Consider the following 20,734-nt stretch of genomic DNA (forward strand, 5'->3'; position numbering starts at 1 on the left):
AGGCAATTCTGTTTCTTTAAAGCTCCTCTCTTCAGGAGACGTTCTGAAATTACAAATTAAAAATAGAAAGTTTCTAGAAAGAGTTAGGAGCTAAGGAAGAAATAACAGCACTAGAACTATAACAAACAAGGAAAAAAAATATTCAGGAGCAGAGAAACATTTGGCTTGTCCACTTACTGGGCAATGAGTTTCAGATCAGATCCTGATAGCTGCTACATGTTCAGCTTTTCGTTGTGCTAGATGGTTGAAATTAACACAATAGATTGTTCTTACTCATCCAAGATTACGTGACAATAAGCTCAGGAAAGTGAGTGACTTTAAAATTAATTCTGAAATCCTCTGAAAGCTCCTAAGACCAAAATCTTGTGACAGGATAGATGCATGTCAGCCATGAAGACCTGGAGACCCTGTACAAAGAGAGCTCAGCTGAGCAATCTGCTAAGTTAACACTGCTGGTGTCACGTTGGTACCCACCCAGGTGATGAGACAGCTGCAGAGACATCTACTGAAAGGGTGAGAGTCACAGCTGCACCAGTAATGCATTTTTCATCAGGAGCAATGCTCTAGGGTCTTGATGGGAAGGCTAAATTTCGCTGAACTTCTATTCCTGTCCAAACTGGCATAAATACAGCATTTACCCATCAATTTTATCTTAACAGAGAAACAAAAAGCCATTTTTCCCCAGTTTCAAGGCATGTATATTCCAAGACACTGAAGCACGCCACTGCCAACCGCCTCCCTGCTCTGCAGCGTGCCACAAACATGCCCACAGCCAGCACCGTGATCACTGCCTGACAGCGAGAACTGCTCCTCCTGACAGCTCACGCCACCATGGCAAGGCTGAAGTGTAATGCTAAAACACCAGGGCTCACACTGCACAAAGCAAAAGGCAGCTGCAAACTCCTTTCTCTCCCCAACTGCCCTCGATCACAGCCTGCAGCGCGTGCACCCAGCGGGGAGGAGGCCGGTAAGATTTATGGGAGCTGCTCGTCACCACCCCGAAATTCTGTGCTGGAGTCCAGCACGTGCTGAAGTCACACAGTGACACGGGGCAAGGAAAGGGAAGTCTGGGTTAGTTGTGCACAGCGCACATTGACCTGTCTGCTCTCCTTCTGGAGAACATTCAGTCTTCAGATAACACTTATCAGCGCGCCCTTAAATAACACATATTCGATACCATATAAAACAGTTCCATTTGCATATATGCTCTACCTACAGCACAGATAAATAAAGAAGCACATGTAGTTGAGGACTGTTAAGCTCTTCTTCAACGTAGCTGGCAGCTCAGAATCATTCAGTAGGGCTGTATTTATAGTAGGGTTTCTTATAGATCACCCAAGGTCAAATGCCATTGAACACGATCATCAATGTGTACATGCAGCACACATAAAGGTGTCACCTCACAGAATTAGCAGATGACACAAACTGGCAGAGGAGCCAGTCACACCAATACAGTAGTTTTACGACCAGACCGGCACAATCTGATCGTGATACACCAAAAAGGTTTTCCTAACTGCTGCTACAGGACCAAAAAGAGTAAGACTGTATCACAGAGGTGTAACAAAAAGCTTATTTATCTTCGGACAGGCAACACAGGCTTTCAGCACATTACAATGGGTGAAGGAACAGTCACCAGATGTCTAAATAAGGCTGCAGAAACCACTTTCCTTTGTAGAGGTTCTCGCCTGAGCCTACAATGGCATCGTGTACACAGCTCTAGTGCTGCCATTTTCATTTTCAACTCTTTATCAGACCAAAACCAGAAGAATCCACCAAGTGCAGCACAGGCTGTGCATCTGAACCACCTTAATAAGTTCTCTATGGTAACCTTTTTTTTTTTTTTTTTTTTTTTTTAAATTTAGCAGGAAAAGGATGGCGATAAGCACGCCACATATTTCAATAATTCTGCCCTCACAAGTTAGCTACCATGACAAACTAAATGGTGAGCTCTGAATTAAGGCTATGTGTCTTCTCCAAATATAAATCTTATTCAATCACAAATGATTATGCTTATTACAGGCAAAATAGCGATGTATTAAGTCATATAATATAGCAGTGGCCATATTAGAAAAATCTAATGGTCTCTGAGCCATACAGGGGTGGAGGGAAATAATCAGCTATCTGGCCTCATCGATGCTGCTGTTGAAGCAGACGATGTGGTGAGGAAGGTACACAAAGAAAACCTCCTCGTTTGCAGCCACCGCATAAATTAGCTCCTGATAGGCAACGGAACTGATATCTAGAGACAGACAGCTTATTACCTCTGCTGTTCACTTTGTTCGAATTTGCAGCATGTGTTGTAGATTAACAGTTACTTTTTTGCTTTTTACAGCTTCCCAAAAATAAAACACGCACACAAAATGCAGAATAGCAGCTGTTTATGACTTTTTACAGCGTAAGGAAATGAATTCCATTTTGAATTCCATTCCACATTTTTAGTTTTGGTTATGTTATTTTTGGAGGATGAAATAGTAGCATTCCAGCCAGTCTTTTTAAGACCTTTTCCCTGACTCTTAGTTTCTGTTGCTGTATTTCTACTTCTAAATGAAAACACATTTCCACTTATGATAATTTACACTGAAAGTGAGCTGTTTACCAAACAAGTCAGTGTTGCAATTTGAATATGATTTTTTCATATTTGGATTGCAATAGTCAGCCTAACAAAACACCGATACAAAATTAATGTCAAATAGCATAAAGCAACAATACCAAAGCCCCAAAGGCTTTTACAGGAAATCCACTGCAAATTTCATAAGGTCAATAAAAAAGCCTAACCAATTCATTATTTCACACACAGGCATGCAGAATGCAAAACTAGGAAACTTGATTCATTAATGTTATAGTTTCCTTGCTGTTAATTATTTAAACAATACTTAGAGACCCTCTCTGCACCCTCTCTGCAGAGAATAAACTGATGGCCTTTGCTACAAAAATATGCATTTACAATCCAGTTAGGATGCCTCCATAGTTTACTGATTTGTCCAATGTATGACGTGAACTGGTCTATACTATAAAATTACAAAACGTATCTTTAAAAAAAATGTGCAAAGCAGCCTAGCTTTTGCAATTAGAATTCCTTTTCAGAAACATACACAGTTTTTAGCGTATCTAATCCATGTCCACAGCATGGGAGGCAAGAGAATAAAAGTAACACTCCATTGAGTATAAAAGCAGAGTGTGAAAAAGTCTGCTGGGGTTAAACATTAACCTGATGCATTTTTCAGAATGACTGTACTATTTTTAAACTGCTCTTTTTTGGCCACAGGTCAAAGTTTTCCTAGCAAAATACCAATGTGAAAACGCTGGGAGCGAAGCCCAGAGGCAGCTCTCTTTGCTTTGGCCTAGGCCAGAACTTATCTGAATCTAGCTAGATATGTTGCACTGCTTCCCACTCCCCTTCATTGACTGCTATGGGTAATATGCCTCGTTACGCCTCTGAACGTCTCCGAGAGGAATAATGCAGCACTGAAGCCTTGAGAACGACATTTTTCAGATGTTATAGGAAATTCCTATACTCTCCACACAGCACAGGCATACATACTGTTCAGTCAGTTCCTGTCTTTTTGGCCAAACAGAACTGAGTCATTTGAAAGAGGGGGAAAAAAAAAAAAAAAAAAAAAAAAAGAGAGAGGCTCAGTGTAAGTGCCTTGAGCAACTCTTGGAAAGGCTGCGATTCTTTCCCCCTTTTCTGTTCCTCTTCACTGGGACACACTGGAAATCTTGGGAAAGAGTGGAAATATCAGGCCTGAAGACCCAGAGCTTCGGTTTAAAAAAAATATATTGACGAAAATAAAGCGGGGCGGCTCTCACGGCCTTTTTCCAGGGTTGAGATGTTTTCAGTGAGGAAGCCTAGCTCCCTTCCCACTCCTTCCTGAGGGCACGGATTTCTTGCGAGGGGAAAGTCAGCTTCACGGACTTATTCTGCCAAACGCGGCTGGCCACGGAAGACGGGGCCAAGGGCTGGAAAGCGAAGGGGACCCCAGGGGCCCGCTGAGGGCTGCATGAGGCGAGCCCCCTGCCCCAGGGGCTGCTTTGGGCGGCGGGCGGCCGAGCTCAGCGCGGTGCGGCGGCTCGCACAAAGCCGGGTCCTGGCTCCCTGTGCTCGGCAGGCGCGAAAGGGTAGGGTGGGAGCGATGCTGGAAGCGGAGCCGCCTCCCTCCGCCGCTCCGGGCTTCCCACAGCCGGCTCCGGGCTTCCCTCACCCGCCTCCCCCCGCCTTTAGCTCGGTGTTGAAGCCCAGCGCGCTGCCCACATCCCCCTTCGAGCCGGGAAGGAGCCTTCCCCGGCCCCGCTCAGCCTCCTGCGGGATGCCGGAGCTCTTCCCTTCCTTCCTCCCCGCCTGCCGAGGCGCTGCCTTTGTTCCCCCCCCCCCTCCTCCTTCCCCGCCGCCATCCCCTCACCAGCAGGCTCTCCACGTTGACCGGCGAGCGCGGGTCGCGGATCATGGACTCCAGCTTCCTCTGGCGGCCCTCGAGCATCCCCGCCGCCGGGTCGGGGAGGGGGGCCGCCGACATCTTCGCCGCCTGCTGCTGCTGCTGCTGCTGGGGCTGGGGCTGGGGCTGAAGCTGCGGCTGCTGCTGGCTCATCCTGCCGGGGCTCGCCCAGCGGCGGCGGGACGCCTCCCCTCGCGCTGCCGGGGAGGAGGAAGAGGAGGAGGAGGAGACGCCGAGGGGTCGCTCCGGGGCCTAGCGCGGCGCGGTTGGGCCGCCCCGCGGCCGCCCGGCCATGAAGGAAGCCGGGAGGGGAAGGGAAGGGAAGGGAATGGAATAAAGCAGGGCGAAGCGGGGCGCAGCGGCTCCCTTCCTCCCGCCTCTCAGCGCCGGGGCTGCCTCCCCCCGAGCCGCTCCCGCTCCCTCCGAGCCTCCCTCTCCCGCTCAGTCCATGCTGAGGCGGCCGCCGCTGCCCCTTCCTCGCCTTCTTCCCCTGCCGCCGCGCCCGCCCCCGGCCCGGCCCCGTGAGGCGGCCTCCATTACCCACAAGGCTGCGCTGCCGGCGGCCGCCGCGCTCGGGGCTCGCTCCCCGGCCCGGCGGGGCAGGGGGCTCGTCGCCGCTGCCCCTTGTCCCTTGGGGGGGGGGGATCCCAACGAGGGGACCCCCGGGCCTGGAGGCTGTGGGGATGTGGAGTGGGGTGGGAGGGGGTCGGAGCTTTTCGTGGGTGTGAAGAGAAAAATGGGGGGGACACGGGTTGGGATGAGGAGGAGGTGGGCTGCGGGGTGTGGTGGGGAAGGGGGGTGTAGTCCCGAAACGGAGGAAACAATAAAAAAAAAAAAGAAAAACTTTGAGAATTAAAAACTTTTCGTGTGGATTCCGTCTCTGTGTGCTTACTGGCGCAGTGCACGAACATCCAACAGGCAGAGCTCGTGTCGTGCAGAGGGGGAAAGGGCCGCGCTGCCCTGTGGGCTTGCTGATAGCTGGATGGCAGCGGGCTGATGTCAGGAAAACGGGCAAATGCTTTGGCTTGAAAGGAAGAGTTCAAAGAGAAAAAAATACGTGACTCACTCGCATGGTTCGGAGTGAGATCACCCTGCTGTGTTCTGAATCAGGACCCTGGAGCCCAGCAGCCCCCGGTGCCAGGGGGATTTAGGTCTGGGTGCCTGGTAGCCCCCAGCCTCAGTGCCAGGCTGCCTTGGGTAAAAATCACATCTGTGCGTGTCAAACTCACATTTCTTTCACTGAAATTCCTTCAGGAGTTTGGGTTTTCTGATGGAATCAGTGACAATATGCTTGGGAGATGCTCTTTTATTTGTGTTGTAAGGCTACCTCAGTCCCAAAACTGATTAGGACCCACTTCGCTGTAACGTGCACCCAAAAAAAATCACATCATTTGCTCAAGCATGTTACACAGAAACAACATAAAAGATGTAGGTCCAAGGGTTTCCACCAGGATTAGGATGTAGATGCTGGTAGCATTGTGAAGTTACATGAGCTAGCACTTCAGCCGTTAGAAGCTCTAAATTACTTAAACATAATTTCTCCCCATATGGCCTACTTGCAAGTGAGTAGGCTAATTTCTTGTAAGCAGCAGAGCAGAAAATGTGTATCTTTTTTTTTTTTTTTTTTTTTTTAATGAGATTTAAATAGGTTGGGACAAAAGACCAAATGCGCAGAACATGTTTCCAGTGATCAACACACTGGGTTTTGTTAATGTCAACAGGAATCTTTGGGGTGATTTCAGTGAGCTTTGAGTCAAGCACCAGATGATTTGAAGATATCGGTTTCCCGTTGACTGTAGGCAAGCTGTGTATCTCTCCTCATTTTTTTAATCTATAAGGTTTGTCAAAACTAATCTGTACTTTATCTAGCTCATATGATTTATAGACATTGTTTAGGGCAGTGTTTAAATGACCGTAGCAAAGAAATTCTTAAATAAGCATAACAGCCCTTTTTGCATAAAAAAAAAAAAAAAAAAAAAAAGCGATTGCAACTTCAAAAGTGAGTGTGTAGAAACAGTCCCTTCTTGAAATTCTTGCCCAATAGATCTATTCCTCCAGCCTTCAGGACATAGTTGCTTACTGACGAAACTAGTTTTACTCTGTTAATGTTAGAGAGACAAATTTACAATGGCAGCATCAGCTGAATTCCTTTGTACGACACAAATCCTCAACAAAATCATCAGCTCAGTTCTAACAGCAAGATCTTTATTACTGGTTATAAATGATTAAGTGACAGAAAGAGCACTTTGAAAGTCAGATACTGCTCTCAGTTTGTAGGCTTGGTATTTGGGAAAACACTGTTTTAACATGCTGAACAAATTGATACGGGTGTCCTAAAAGAAAAATAACACCACCTTGAGTGGTGTTTTTGCAATGCTACCTTTTCTGTCTATAGTACCATATATCTCATAGGATAACACCTATCCCTGATAGCATTTAAGGAAGAACTAGCTTTATTTATTCCATGCACAATGGTTCTGAAGTCTGCTGCAGTGAATTGTCAACTGTTACTTAACCATGTTTTGCAAGGCAAAGCCCAGGACTCCCTGGGTGCTCTGAAAGCAGGCTGCAGCTGTAAGCATGTGAATCCACAGCTGGAACCTTCTCTCTCTCTCTCCTCCCTGGGGTGCCATTTAACTCTTTAGGTGTCTAAATCCAAATATCTCTTAGGTGTCCTGAAGCACTCATGAGTTTGTTGTTGACCATTTTCGGAACAGTCTGAAAGTTTATAAGAAAATTTGTAAGAAGCTGGTAAGCCGGACATTCATCAGCTTCAGAGCCTCATGCAAAGCAATTTTTAATCCCCCAGCACAGCCCTTGTAGGAGCGTCACACACTTTTAATCCACAGGGCTGGGGATTAGGAGTCACCATCTCTGAAGTGGTCAGGCAGTTGGACTCGATGACCTTTGAAAGTCCCTTCCAATTGAACTATTCCATTCCATTCCATTCCATTCCAGATTGTTCCTTCAGGGTACTTCCAGAGGGATCACGGCCTCTAAGGAAGACAAGGAATTTGAATCTGGACCTCAGACATGCTTTACCTACTAGCTATTGCAAAAGAGGAGAAAGGAGACAAGCCACTCACCTGTGCATCAGCTTTAGGAGAAGGGGCTGCTCTGTTCTTAGCACTTTCAGCTGGCTTCTTTTGTGAGTGTTCTTCCTAGGCTCCCGCTCTCTACCATCCATGCAGAGAAAATTAGATGTAATACCTCCTGTGGCCCTGCTCTGTGTCTGGGTTTTACATATGAGTTGTCAATGATATCACGTAATACCTCTGTGTAGAGGCATCGGTTGACTCTAATCACAAAATCGAAGAATGATCTGGGTTGAAAGGGACTTAAAGATCATCTGGTGCATCTGCATGGGCAGAGAGATCTTCACTGGATCAGGTTGCCTAAAGCCCCATCCAGCCCAACCTTGAACACTTGCAGGGATGGGACATCCACAGCTTCTCTGGGCAGCCTGTTCCAGTGCCTCACCACCTTCATCATTGTGACAGCAAAGTAGGAAGGACAGTAAAAAAAATAGTCCAAGCATGTACACAGTCTTTGAAATCTGCCAAGTGTAAGCTATGTCAAACTGCCAGAGGCAAAGGTGTGCAGCTGTCAGCCCTCCCCTTTTGGGAGCCCAGGACACTGCTCTGACAGCTTGAACATTGCAGTCAGTTGTCGTGATGGAAACAAGGCGAGAGGCCGTGTTTTAGGTAATAAGGTCTTGGGACATTAGAGGTTACAGCTAAAGATTGTCATCCCGCCTTCAGAAAATGATCTACATTGATTTCACAAGCATAACAGGTGCTTTATTTTTAGATTCATAGATATGAAATAGGGAAGGAAAGGAATATACATTTTGTTTGTTTTTATTTTTCCTTTTTTTCAGATGGTAGTGTTTAATCAGTCAAAGGATTAAAAAATTATTTCTTCTGGATTAAAAATTAAGCCTTTTTTCTTGATTTCGGGTTAATGAAGACAGTAAGAAAGGTACATGACTTTGTATCTGGGAAATGTACATGTAAGAGGACTTGTTTTAAGGGAGCTGTAAAGTTAAATAGCCACAATCATCATTGTTGTTGATTTTCTGATTACACTGTTGTCTTGGTGCAAATATTTTAGTTATGCAAAGTACATACACAGAAAAAGCATTTTTTTTAATGTTCTTTCATTTATTTTGTGATACAGCCTCTGTTGAATTGCAACTAGCAGCTTTAAATACAAGCAGCTTTTCAAAACCGACGCATTTCCAAACCAGCCCTCAGTAAGAATGACACCACCACATCAATCCCTGGCACAGGCCAGCTATAAAATTACAAAACCACTCAGCCATCTGTATAATTAAATGCAAACCAAAGTAATCAAGCAAATGTTAAAGAAAATATCTTCATTTTGTAAACTTTGTAGGTGAAGGCCTACATCTGCTGATTCTGATTGGGAAGAAATGTATGTCTCCGACAAATATGCCTTATTATAGCTTCCCACTCTTTCAAACAGCATAGGCTGCTAGCAGATAAATGCAGAAATATTATTTGGTGCCTTCTGCTCTCTAGAAGTCAGTAATCTAAATCGCAAATACCAACAGATCAGGTAAAGGAGGTGTGAAATAAAAGTAAAGTGGCTGTGCAAGGACTGGGTGTGTCCTGTTAATGCAGGACATTGCCTCTGCCTCTCTGATTTCATGCGTTACATAATTTTCCCCAGCTAACTACGGTGGCTTTCGTTAATAAGGTAGTTTTGTAGTCTCTTGGATGCATCAGGAAGACTGAAGCGAAACTGTGAATCTAGGTTAATTGAAATGCTTACGTGATGTTGATGTGCTAGATCCTGTGCTGTAGATCTCCGGAGGAAACCTGTAGTAAGCATAATTTGGAAAGTAAGGACAAAGTGACCTAAAGATTTCTTTTGCTGCTTTCTACGTTTAGCCTGAAGTTTGGAGCTCTACATCCCATAGACATGAGTCACAGCAGTTCAAGGGGCTGATTTATGAAATCCTCCCCGTTGTGCTGTCAGTAGGCTGCTCACAGTACACTAGAGCCGAGGAGCATTTCTGCTACTTTTATTTCTGCTGCATGCATCATCTCTGGTGCGTCCCTTGTGTGATACACTGTAAAGGCTGCAAAACTGGAAGTGTGCACATTGCAAAGCTGCTGGTCCCTCAGAAGTGCTGGCCATGGCTTCTCAAAGCTGCTTCAGCTCACTTTTAATTCTGATGAGGAGACAAAGAGGATCAATTCACTCCTGCCACTTGCATGCCTGCAATACTTGCCTCTCTAGTGAACACATACCAATACAAATATAAGCATTTCTGATCATTTATCCTGGATTTCAGATCAAACATTTAAATATCTACCCCCCAAAGTGGAACCCAAAGTCCAGAGTTGGGCAAAGAGGCTGCTTATATAAAACAGGAGGAGAATCAGCCAGTTAGTAAGCAAACTTATCTAGACAATAATTGAGAAGACTATATGTGGATTACACTCTTGGGTTTTGGTGTAAAATCCATTGTAGTCATGTAAATCCTTCCTCTGATCTGGCTTTTAGCCATAAGTATGCAGCAACTGTCTTGGAGAGACAGTAAAACCCTGGGCAACAAACACTCCCGGCAATTAGGGTGAAATGCCAGTGGAAGATGACTCGTATATAAGAGGCTAAATAAAGATGAGTATTGCTGCAGTTTTGTGTGCATCTCTGAATGCCCACATTATGTATCTCCATATTAGCACTGTCATTCCTATGATCTGTTTTTCATCAGGACTTAGCTACTGTGAATTGTGGGGAAAACAAGCCAGTCTAGCTGATGCTGGGGGGTAAACAACTATGGTTGCTGTGCCTGCTCTTGGGGAGCTTGCAGAGGTCGTAAAATAAGAATAAAAACAGTCATGAGCGTGCTAGTGAAGACATAGCTTTGCAGATAGGAGTTTACATGCTTGGAGAGATTGTGTCATTTTGTATTTAAACAACAGCAAAGTCAAGCAGCAAAGTCACAACAGCATTGGGAAGGAGGGAAAGAAAAAAAAAAGAATAACCAGACACTTTAATATTTTCTTCTTAAAAATGTAGTTTTCTTATTTTCTCATTTTGTCCAACAAGAAGGACAGTCTTGTTTAAGAACTGGAATGCTGCAACTGAGGGCTACAAGGGGAGGGGGAGGTTGCAAAGAGCTGCCTTTGAGAAACAGCCACAAACAGGTTGAGAGCTGGTGGGTAAAAATTAAGGACTGGACCAGTAAAGGACACCTTGTGGTTGGGGCCTACTACAGGTTGCCCAGTCAAGGGGAGTCTGTTGACGAGGCCTTGGAGGCGTCATGCTCGCACTCTCTCATCCCGATGGGGGACTTCAACCACCTGGATGTCTGCTGGAAAAGCCACACAGCTTTCTAGTAGGGAAAGCGAGAAACTGGGGTGGCTGAGCAAGGACCTGCTGGTCAAACTGAGGTGCAAGAGGGAAATGCACAGGCAGTGGCAGGAGGGACACGTGTCCTGGGCAGAGAACAGGGAGGCTGTCTTGATGTGCAGGGATGGGATCAGGAAAGTGAAGGCACGGATGGAACTGAGCTTGGCAAGGGATGCAAAGAATAACAAGAAGGGATTCTCTAGGTACATTGGACAGAAAGGATAGGAAAAGGAGACCATACCCCCTCTGATAAGTGAGAAGAACTGGTAACGACAGGCATGGAGAAGGCTGAGGTACTCAACAACTTTTTTGCCTCAGCCTTCACTGCCAGTCGGGCATCCCATATCTCTTGTTTCCCTGAACCTGTAGACAATGGCTGGGGGAGCAAAGACCCTTCCACTGTAAGCAAAGAGCAGGTTCGAGACCACATGATGAAACCAAACATATAAAAAAATGGGGGGAGTGCAGCTCATTTACCTTCAATAAAATAACTTGATATGGTAAAGCTGGAGATTATATGAGTTGATAAGGGAATCCATAAAATGTTCCTGAAGGTAGCATGCTATTCTAGAACTACAAAGAACTGACTGTAGACAGAAACGCCTTATGGGGGGAAATAGGAAGGTTTTTGTGGAATCATTGAAAGTTCACATTGGTTGGAATTACAAGGACCAATCTTGGTCAGTCTCGTTAAACATTTTTGAGTTAACCTTTTTGTTTAACAGCATGAAATCAAGGAGTGTGCTGATGATCTTGGCTGTTTGCACAAAGTCAGAAGACAACATCAAGCAATCAAGAGTCAAGGACTAGGATATAGCTTGGGAGAACTGGATCATCTCAGTGACAGGAATGACAGAAATGGGATGTAACTAAACAGGACAGTCTGTAGTGGGATGCGGGTTTTGGGATTAATAAGAAATTCTGATATAAGGTGGGAACTTATCATTTGGAAACAGCTGAGGAGAAAGACCTCAGGCTGTTTTAGTTGGTAGAAGTGTGGAATTAAAATGCATAAATGGTGCTCTAAAAATTAACAGATACTCTAGTAAGATAGGGTAAGGCCAAGATCAAGTAAAATTACTGCTGGGACATAAATAGTTCTAGTCATCTGTGTCGAATGAGAGGAGCTGAAATGGGAAATTGGGCAGAGGTACAGCACCAAGGGAGCCTGTTTTATATGAGGCTACTATGAAGTGCAGCATGCGGGTGACTGAGAGTATGGTGGTCTCTGTAGGTACACCAACGAAGTCAACACCAAGGAGCCTAAGAGCTGTTTAAGTTACAGAGCAATGCTGACAGACTAACGTATGCATGGAAACTGGCCACAAATAGATTTAGATTCGAAATACGAAGCTCCTAGCTATGAGCAATGAGTTTTTAGTACCACCTTCATCTGAGTGAAGCCGCAGGAGAACAGTTGCATTCAGCAGGAGCAGCACGTTTCTGAAGGGCTGTGTGACTGGAAGGGCAGGGGCTGGGGTCGGGAGCCCTACAAGTCTCTCTCAGCTATTTGTTCCTGTAGCTGCAGTCCTAACAGCTGGTAAAGAGAGTAGTAAGGCCTGGATGAAAGTGAAACCAAATGATTTCACGACTGGTCAAAGACTTTGTGAAGACGGCATTTTTGTTCAAAAGCCACAATGAATATGACAAAACCATCATGGTTTGGATGGAACCAAACTGACTGTTTTCTTTGCTGAAGGAAAATAACCTGGGGGGATTTCTCTGCACAGACCAAAGTTCTGCTTGAGCAATACAGGCCATTTGCTCTGGATGCTTGAAAGAAGAGTGACAATTGCTTTTTATCTCACAGCACAGAGATACTCGGAATAAGGAAATCCTACTTGTGGCCAAGGGAATTTGAAGCAGAACCCTACTCTTTAGGAACTTGCCCAAAGACTGAGGATCCCTGGAGTGGAAGAACAGGGAAATTTTTCATGCTGGAGCTGTTCCCCTGCACAAAGGCATCAAGTTGGTGGTGTTGGTGAGGAGAAGCACAAGAATGGTGGCTTCCCACCCTGTGCAACATCCAGGAAGGAGCAGGAAGGATTGGGTTTTACCTGCCTCAGGACAGCATGTGCGAAGGGGGCTTTTCTACCTATGGAAATGCTCTGATCAGTGAACTGGTGGTAACTGGGGACTTTCCTCCAACAGAGGTCACCTCCTCTTTTTTTTTTTTTTTTTTTTTTTCCTCTCAGCCAAAACCATTCAGCAAACTCAAAGCAAATAGTTTAGGGATGACTGAAACCACATTTTCCAGGGAATTAACTATTAAAATAAATAAATAAATCATCCAAAGTCTTAACTATTACCACTTTTAAGCTTTATGCTGCTTCTTTTGCACCTAAATTAAAATGCATTTTAAATTTTTTTTAAGTATAAAAATTTGATCTTTCTACCCAGCCAGGGCAATAAATTAGGGTTTATTAATAATGCTGTTCTACTGGGGCACAACGCCTATTAAATCACTTACACCTAATGCTTAATTCTTCATCTTACCATTTTTTTTCCTTTCTTTGCAGCCCCTTTTAACTGGTCCAGTCCAACAGCCTGTCTCTGGAGGAGGGAAACTGGTATTGAATTCAGTAGTAAATTGCCATCCTTTCTGGATCAACTAATTTAAAACTAATAAAAGGAAGTGTCTTTGTCACTGCTACCTGTTCAGTAGTTTAAGTAGTTTGTGCTATGCCACAACACACAAGTAAAAACCTAGGAAACAAATAAATAAGGAAATATCTAGCAGGAGTCGATGGAAGTGCAGGAGACGTTACAGTACGACAGAGTTCCAGCTCAGAAGCAAATGCTGGAAGTGCAACACTTCCAGAATAGGAATATGAAGAGATTTCACTTAGAAAATTATGAAATTTGGGCTTTTCAGAATTTTCCAGGCAGCCGCTCAGGACTTTCCCGCAACAGGTATTGCAGGCAGCCGGGCTGCTGGAGACATGGATGCCCTGGAACCTGGGCTGGCAGAAAGTCTTGGGTGCCCGATGTGCTGAGAGGAAAACAGCAGCTGGGCATCGGGGGGAAGCTGTTCCTTTCCACCAAATTAGAATTTCACAGTGGAAAATTTTTCAGCTGGAAAATTTGTGATCTGCTGCCTTGGATCTGTGCAGCACAGCAGCATTGTAGCATCTTCTCAGGTCAGCAGTTTCCGAACATTTTCCCTAGGCTGTGGTGTATATGGGATATATTCCTTATGGTGTTTTCAACTGAAATGCTTCATGCTGAGGATTTTGCAGCTCACAAGAAATGTTGAGCAAGGTGGTGGAGTCAGAGTGGGCTTGGACAGCCCCCTGGTGGCCTGGGGCTGGGGACGGGGCTGGCAGAGCTGGTAAAGGTGTAAGAAATAGGGATAATTCCTCTCTTCCTTTTCCTTTTCTCCAAAATTTCCCTCAAAACTCTGCAGCAGTCCAAGCTACTTAGAGGATTTATCTCTCACCAGCTGTGATGATGAAAGGAAGTATTTCAGTTCCTATCTGGCCACTGTAAAAAGGACATACTGGGAGATGACAGAGGGAGGAGAAAAGGGTTAAGGTTATCTCCCAGCTTTTTTAAGTGTCTGATTATTTAACCTAGAGAGGGAACAATTCTGTCATTGTGCAGGTTACTGAAGAATAATCAGATGTTTCATATTTTCCTGTATCATAATACAAGAAAGATAGGACACCAAAGGAAAAATAAAAAATAAATGCCTACATAAAATTAAAATAAGGAAGATTTATTTGTGCATTTGTACATTTTTGCTTCTCAATTGCAATTGTCAGTAAAATGCTGATTTTGATCATGTGCTTGGAACATTGAATTATTTTGCAATTTAATTTCTTAGTGGTTGCGCAGTGAAGTCTGAGAGCATCAGTAAGCCCTGGGAAAGGATCCATGAAGACAGCAGAAGCATTTCCAGAGCTGTCTTTGAGAGGCTGCTCTCCTAGGGCATCCTCAGAGATGGTCCTGGCACTCCTACGGCTGCTTCAGGGTGCAGAGCCTGAAGTCCTTGTTCTAGGATCAGCAGTCTGTGGAAGCTGATGAGGACAGGATTCATTGCAGAGAACAGCTGACAGTAATTTGCAAAGCAGATCTAGGTAGTCACCCCTATTCCGTAAATGGGCACAGAACAGAGAAATTATTTGCCTGGTGGCAGGGTGATGTGGTGGCAGTGGGATGTGTGGATGTGGTCGGATGTATGGGTGCATAAGTGAAACTGCCCCTAGAGGACCCAACAGTGAGGTTCTCTCTGCCTGGAAACAGAATACCCAAATCTCATCCACTTGACAAATACAGTAATTCTTCTACTACCATTACTACCATTGTGAATCCATTATTACTTTTAAAATGTGAATTACCCATACAAAATATAGAAGTGTAACAATTCAGTTCCACGTATAATCTATGCAGCTTACTCATACCCATTTAAAGCCACCATTTGGTGTCAATGAAGCACACTGCTGAATATTCCTATCAGAAATGATTAATTGAATGAACAGACTTAATTCTGATCAGTATTTGATTTCAGAGATGGTAAAAACTTTTCAGGTATTGTTCAGATGTACTTTTTTTTTTTTTTTTTTTCCTTTACCACTATACCATTTTTTCTTCAAAACACCACTACAATTTAGCAGATTTCCCTCCTTATCCCACGATAGCTCCCACTTGTCACTTTTAGCAAGAGTCCAGTGAAGGCGGGTATGGAGCCAGCTGAGGGAGCATAAATGCATGAGAAGCTTGCAGGCAACCTCTGTGTAAACAGTTTTTGTTTTCTTGTTTTCATTTCCAGGCAACAGATTCTCAGCGAGACATCCATAGCACACAGACTATCTGGACAGCTGTCTGACCCCTTCTATCCAGATTGTAACCGTCTGTATTTTCTCTGGGTATAAAAGAACAGTATTTTCAGATTGGCAATAAAAGATATTTTCATTTGGAAGATGCTTCCTTTTAAGATTCTATAAAACAATCATTAAACATCACAAGTTTAATTCCTTCTTAAAAAGAAGTCTGATTCCTGAGCTTAAATCTGCAGTAGATTTTTAATAGTGTATAGAGTTTTTCAGATTGGAAAACAAACAAACAACAACAACAAAAAAGTAGTCACTAAATGTACAGTAATCCATCATTTTCTTTTGTGCTACTCACTGGCCAAGGGCTGTCAGCGCTTATGACACTTTCCAAACAACTCAAATCCACTGATCTGTGCATTGGGACTGCCGACATGTGCCAGATTTGGTAATTAAAACACTATATTTGTATTTATCTCTTTAGTCAGTTCTTTAAGAAAAAATCTGCAGTTAAGACTTGTTTAAGCTCAGGAGAGGCAATGCTAATGTTTTCACAGTATGTTCTTTTACTTTGAACCTCCAGCCACAGGAAGAATTCATCCCACAGGCCTAGAGGCAGATCTCTGCATTTCCCTCATGAATACTTACCCAGGATGGAATCATTTTATATGATTCACAGGTGTTTAATATGAATCACAGGTGTTTGTTTTACCTTCAGCTGGATAAGGACAGAAATCATCAGCTCAGAAAGCCTCTCCCCATCTTGCTTACCTTGCTCATGTTGCTGGGCAGTTGAGGTCAAATCTGGCTCCAAGGGGAGTTTTGCCACAAGACTTTGTCTCTTACACAAAGCAAAATAAAGCATTAACAATTTATGGAGAGCAGCATTACAAAGGAAATCACAGTTCTCTGTTTCAGGCTACGGATTCTGTGCAACCTGCTTTAGTGTGAAGGGTAGAGGCAGCACATGAACATCATCCCCTTTTCTGAGATGTCAGGGAAGAGGAAGTTCTGCTTCCATGAATAACCACTGGGAAGTTTGCTCTGATCCCTGCACACCCAGGAAATAGTAGTGCCTGGTGTTACTCAGAGTACTTTCATACAGTCAGGAAAATATTTTCTGAATGCTCCTGATTCTTGCCAGGGAAAACAGGAATTCATTTTTTCATTCATTCACATTCATTCTACATGCAATTTATTTTCTGGACCCTTCCAAACAACAACACAGACAGAATACAATCTAGCAGATGAGAACTTCAGAAGATCATTTCATCCCAGCTTGCAAAAAGAGTGATCTTATCAGTAACACCGTTAGAGATATTTATTGTGTTCCCATTTTCAAAATTGCATTCATGCCTTCCACAGTTCCAGACAAAAGGCTAGAATTTTACTTTTCCTCTATTAGCAATACTTAGTAGGATGCTTTTCATAAAGGTACCATTCAAGAACTCCTTTGTGAGTGCTTGTAAGGAAAACAAAGGAGTAGTTAGGTGCCTACAAGCAGCTACTGCTGCAAATAATGAAGGGAAATTATCCCTTTGCTGATGTTTTCTTCTGAGTCCCAGCTGTCTCACAGTTATTTTGGTCATGCTAAGTCTCAGTCAGATATCTTGATCTTAAGAAAAGTCTACATCTAGCTTCAACTTTTACTGTTAATGACTGGTATAATAAATATGGGGCCTATTGACCTCGTTTTATTCTGAGTTGGCAGGTATTTGCTTCTTAGCTTGCGCTGAAAGGTTTGGGGCCATCTCTAATTCACAATCCCCTTTAAAACTTTATTATCCCAATAAATTCTGAGATGTTTTTTTACTGGACTTTGAACTTTTCTCCTGATGGATAACTTTTATTTTCACGCTTGGAAATGAACTCTTTTAATGCTGAGGTCACAGTTTGTGCACACAAATGTTATCCTAGATTTAGGAGCCAGCAAGCCTCTCAAGAATGTGTGCCTTCTAATTAAAATCCATATAAAAAAAGATTTTCCCTTTACCAGCTTGCTGAAACTTTATATCTGATCTGATACCTTTCTACTTAGTAAGACAAATATGTTGTTTCATTTTTTCCGTGACATTCACTTTGGCAGCATGATAGAGAATCAACTAGTGCTGTAACCTGCCTGTGACATTTTTATGGTCATTGAGAATAAATAAATAAATAAATCCTTAGAAAACAACAGCCACACAACCAAAATGTCTTGTCTGGCTGGAAAAGAACATTGCATTATCTAAAATCAGTTCTGTATGGGATTTGCATGAGAATCTGTAAAAGACTGAAAGCAAAGCTGTTCCAGGAATTCTAATAGCTTCTTGCAGATTTTTAGATTCCTGCAGTTTTCATTTGAAGTGCTAATGCCAAGTCTTCCTTTTGAAGAAGGATGCCATAAAATATGAGAGGCCTAAAAAAGTCAATAAAAGGTTAACAATGTCCTGAGCTTTCATCTTTTGGATTTGCTGTTACAACTTTGAGGATTTAATTATTGTCTCCTACAGCTTCATCCCTTACTCGAGGGGTGGCTACAAACACCACCTCATTCATGGGGTGTGCTGTGGGAAGCTGCCGCACATCCCCATGTGCTGGGAGACACAGCCACAGGCCCACAGGCCCTCAGACTTCATCAGAAGGCCCTCAGGCCATCATCAGAGGAACTTAAAGGTTGGATGTGGTGCTTAGGGACATGGTTTAGTGGGTGACATTGGTAGTAGGGGGATGGTTGGACCAGATGATCTTGGAGGTCTTCTCCAACCTTGGTGGTTCTATGAACTAGGTGTGACTTACATGATACACATGGGTATTACAGTCCTTTAGGAAACATCTGTCAGAGAAGCCTTTTGGAGAGTTATATAAACCATACACAACCGTGTTGACTTTATTCAATGAACTTCTCACAAAATACTGTTGGGAACCCAAACCAGCAGGTTACTGCTCTGGATAAACACTTGAGTGGTTCCATTGTGTCCAGGCCCAACACTGAGGTGATGGAACAGAATCACCTAGGTTGGAAGAGACCTCCAAGATCATCTAGTCCAACCTCTGACCTAACACTAATAAGTCCTCCGCTAAACCATATCTCTAAGCTCTAAATCTAAATGTCTTTTAAAGACCTCCAGGGATGGTGACTCAAAGCTCACCATGAGCTCCAGCTACCCAGGACCAGCCAGGGCCTAGCAAGCAGGCCGCCCTCAGCACTGAAGATGACACGAGCTGAAGTAACTTTTGAAATCATTGTGATTTAATTATGCCTATACATGAAACTCTTTGCACACACAAAAAATTATTCAATATAAGGAATTCGCTGTCTTTTAAGTACTTTCCTGAAGATACTAATAATTTAAAGTAATCCTTTCTCTTCTTTGCAAATTGCATTATTTAAAAACTGCAGTTCACATCTGAAAATCCCAGGGAGTAATTTCCCATCCCAAATAAGGCCTGAACTGGCAGCTTATGGAGTTTGTTCCAATTACAGAGTCAGCAAAATCAGGACATTTTATAATTATAGATTTTGGCTGTTGTTCTTGCTGATTAATGCATTTAGATCCTCAGATGTTCTTACTGAAGGAAAGGCAAAAATGTTATTAGAGCTTTCTAATTTATTGCAGGCAGAGTTTTCAAATAATGAGGGAAATGCTTAGACATAAATATGCTGAAAATAGACACATTGGGGACTCAACAAAAATATTTTATCTTAATAACCTGTCAGAAAAAATCAAGCATTATTATACAAACCCAGAGTAAGATTTTATCACGTTTACTTTTTAGGCAAGCTTGTAACTTGCATTTAGTTTCAGCATCGCTCAACAACTTTTCCTACAGACCAACTCTAATCTTTCCAGCAAGTTAGATGACTTTTCGAGCCCATGCAGTACATTGCTTTCCAGTACCGCAAGTGGATAATGCTGCAAGTATTCAAATAACAAAGATATCTTCCAAAGTCCATTTGTTCCACTCTAGGCACATTTACTAAAACAATCCAAAGTATTTAAGAAAATTATTCAAGCAGAACTGTCATCCTAGAGCTTCTCCCATTTGAGTGATAATCATGCAGCTTGAGGTTAAAAAATAATTCTGCTGCTCAAAAACCTGCACAAAGGGGGAACAACAGAATCATTAGAGGTTTGTTCCAAACAAAACTCCCTAATGTTCTAATTAAATGATGCACATTCTGCTTTTTAAAACAGCCTTAACATTTGCAAAATGCTTACCTTGTAAAAGTTGCTTTCTACATAGTTCAAAATGCCGCATCATCAGCTAACAAAATCCCACCCTAACTCATGGTATTCAGGGTGCCTCATTTGGTGCTGGAAATTGTTACAGATTTCATGGCAAACGTTTTCCCAAGTTATTGAACAAGTCTAGGTGAATCAATACTTACAGAGCCCTCTCCCTCCCCCCAAGAAAAAAAAACAGAGCAGCAGTGCAAAAATCAAATAGCTACTTTGCCATTTGGGGAGAAGACAAACACTGAAGGAACAGGACGATCTGTTTGTGCAAAATGATTTCTTAATTTTAACCCCCACCCTCAGCTTCTGGAGGAGCATATTCTTCTGTCTTACTCTCCCTGATCAATGTACGTAAGGTCCTTTCAGTTTGCTTTTATTATTGCAATAACTCAGTCTGTTGTTTGTGCTTAAAAGACATGCAGAAAAAAGGGATCCACCACTGAATCCCTGCCTCCCAGAGCTGGAAGCTGATTGAACGTACACAAAATGCCAAGGTTACTTTCTAACACAAAATTTGTGTTAGAAAGTATTTCGTAGTCTGCATAATACAATATTTTGCAGAACTAGTGAACCTTGTAGAAGACAGATTAACTCTCAATCTGTATTAGGTTTATTTAAGCTCTTCAGCGTCAACTGCCCTACTTTATATGCATTTCTTCAGTAGAACAAGGTAGACATTTAATTTCACAGCATGTCTAAAATTGGTGCAGAGATGCTGGTTAGCGCTTTCAGGGCTTTATCTGATGGATAGTTGATACGGTGCGATCACATAATCCATGAGTTTTGATTTTTTTATTTTTTAGATATCACACACAGGAAACTTTGAAACACACTTTAAACCTAAAAAGAAATAAGCATATGCATGGCATTTGTACAGTTACAAGTTAATTCACTCAGAAGACTATTGGGTTGATCTTGGCTG

The 20,734-nt window shown here is 43.2% G+C and overlaps 1 protein-coding gene across 2 annotated transcripts in view; it reads right to left on the minus strand.

Annotated features, from left to right (window-relative positions):
* Positions 1 to 4,864, minus strand: part of ROCK2 (Rho associated coiled-coil containing protein kinase 2) — a 101,498-nt gene extending 96,634 nt beyond the window's left edge. Inside the window, exon 1 of one of the 2 annotated variants that reach the window (XM_032184216.1) lies at positions 4,401 to 4,864. In XM_032184216.1, coding sequence (XP_032040107.1) covers positions 4,401 to 4,586 — 186 coding nt within the window. In that variant the 5' untranslated portion in view covers positions 4,587 to 4,864. The remainder of the gene's footprint in view (positions 1 to 4,400) is intronic. The other variant, XM_032184217.1, reaches the window with a different exon arrangement.
* Positions 4,865 to 20,734: the final 15,870 nt, after the last annotated feature.

This window comes from Aythya fuligula, chromosome 3, assembly GCF_009819795.1.
Source record: "Aythya fuligula isolate bAytFul2 chromosome 3, bAytFul2.pri, whole genome shotgun sequence".
NCBI lineage: Eukaryota > Metazoa > Chordata > Aves > Anseriformes > Anatidae > Aythya > Aythya fuligula.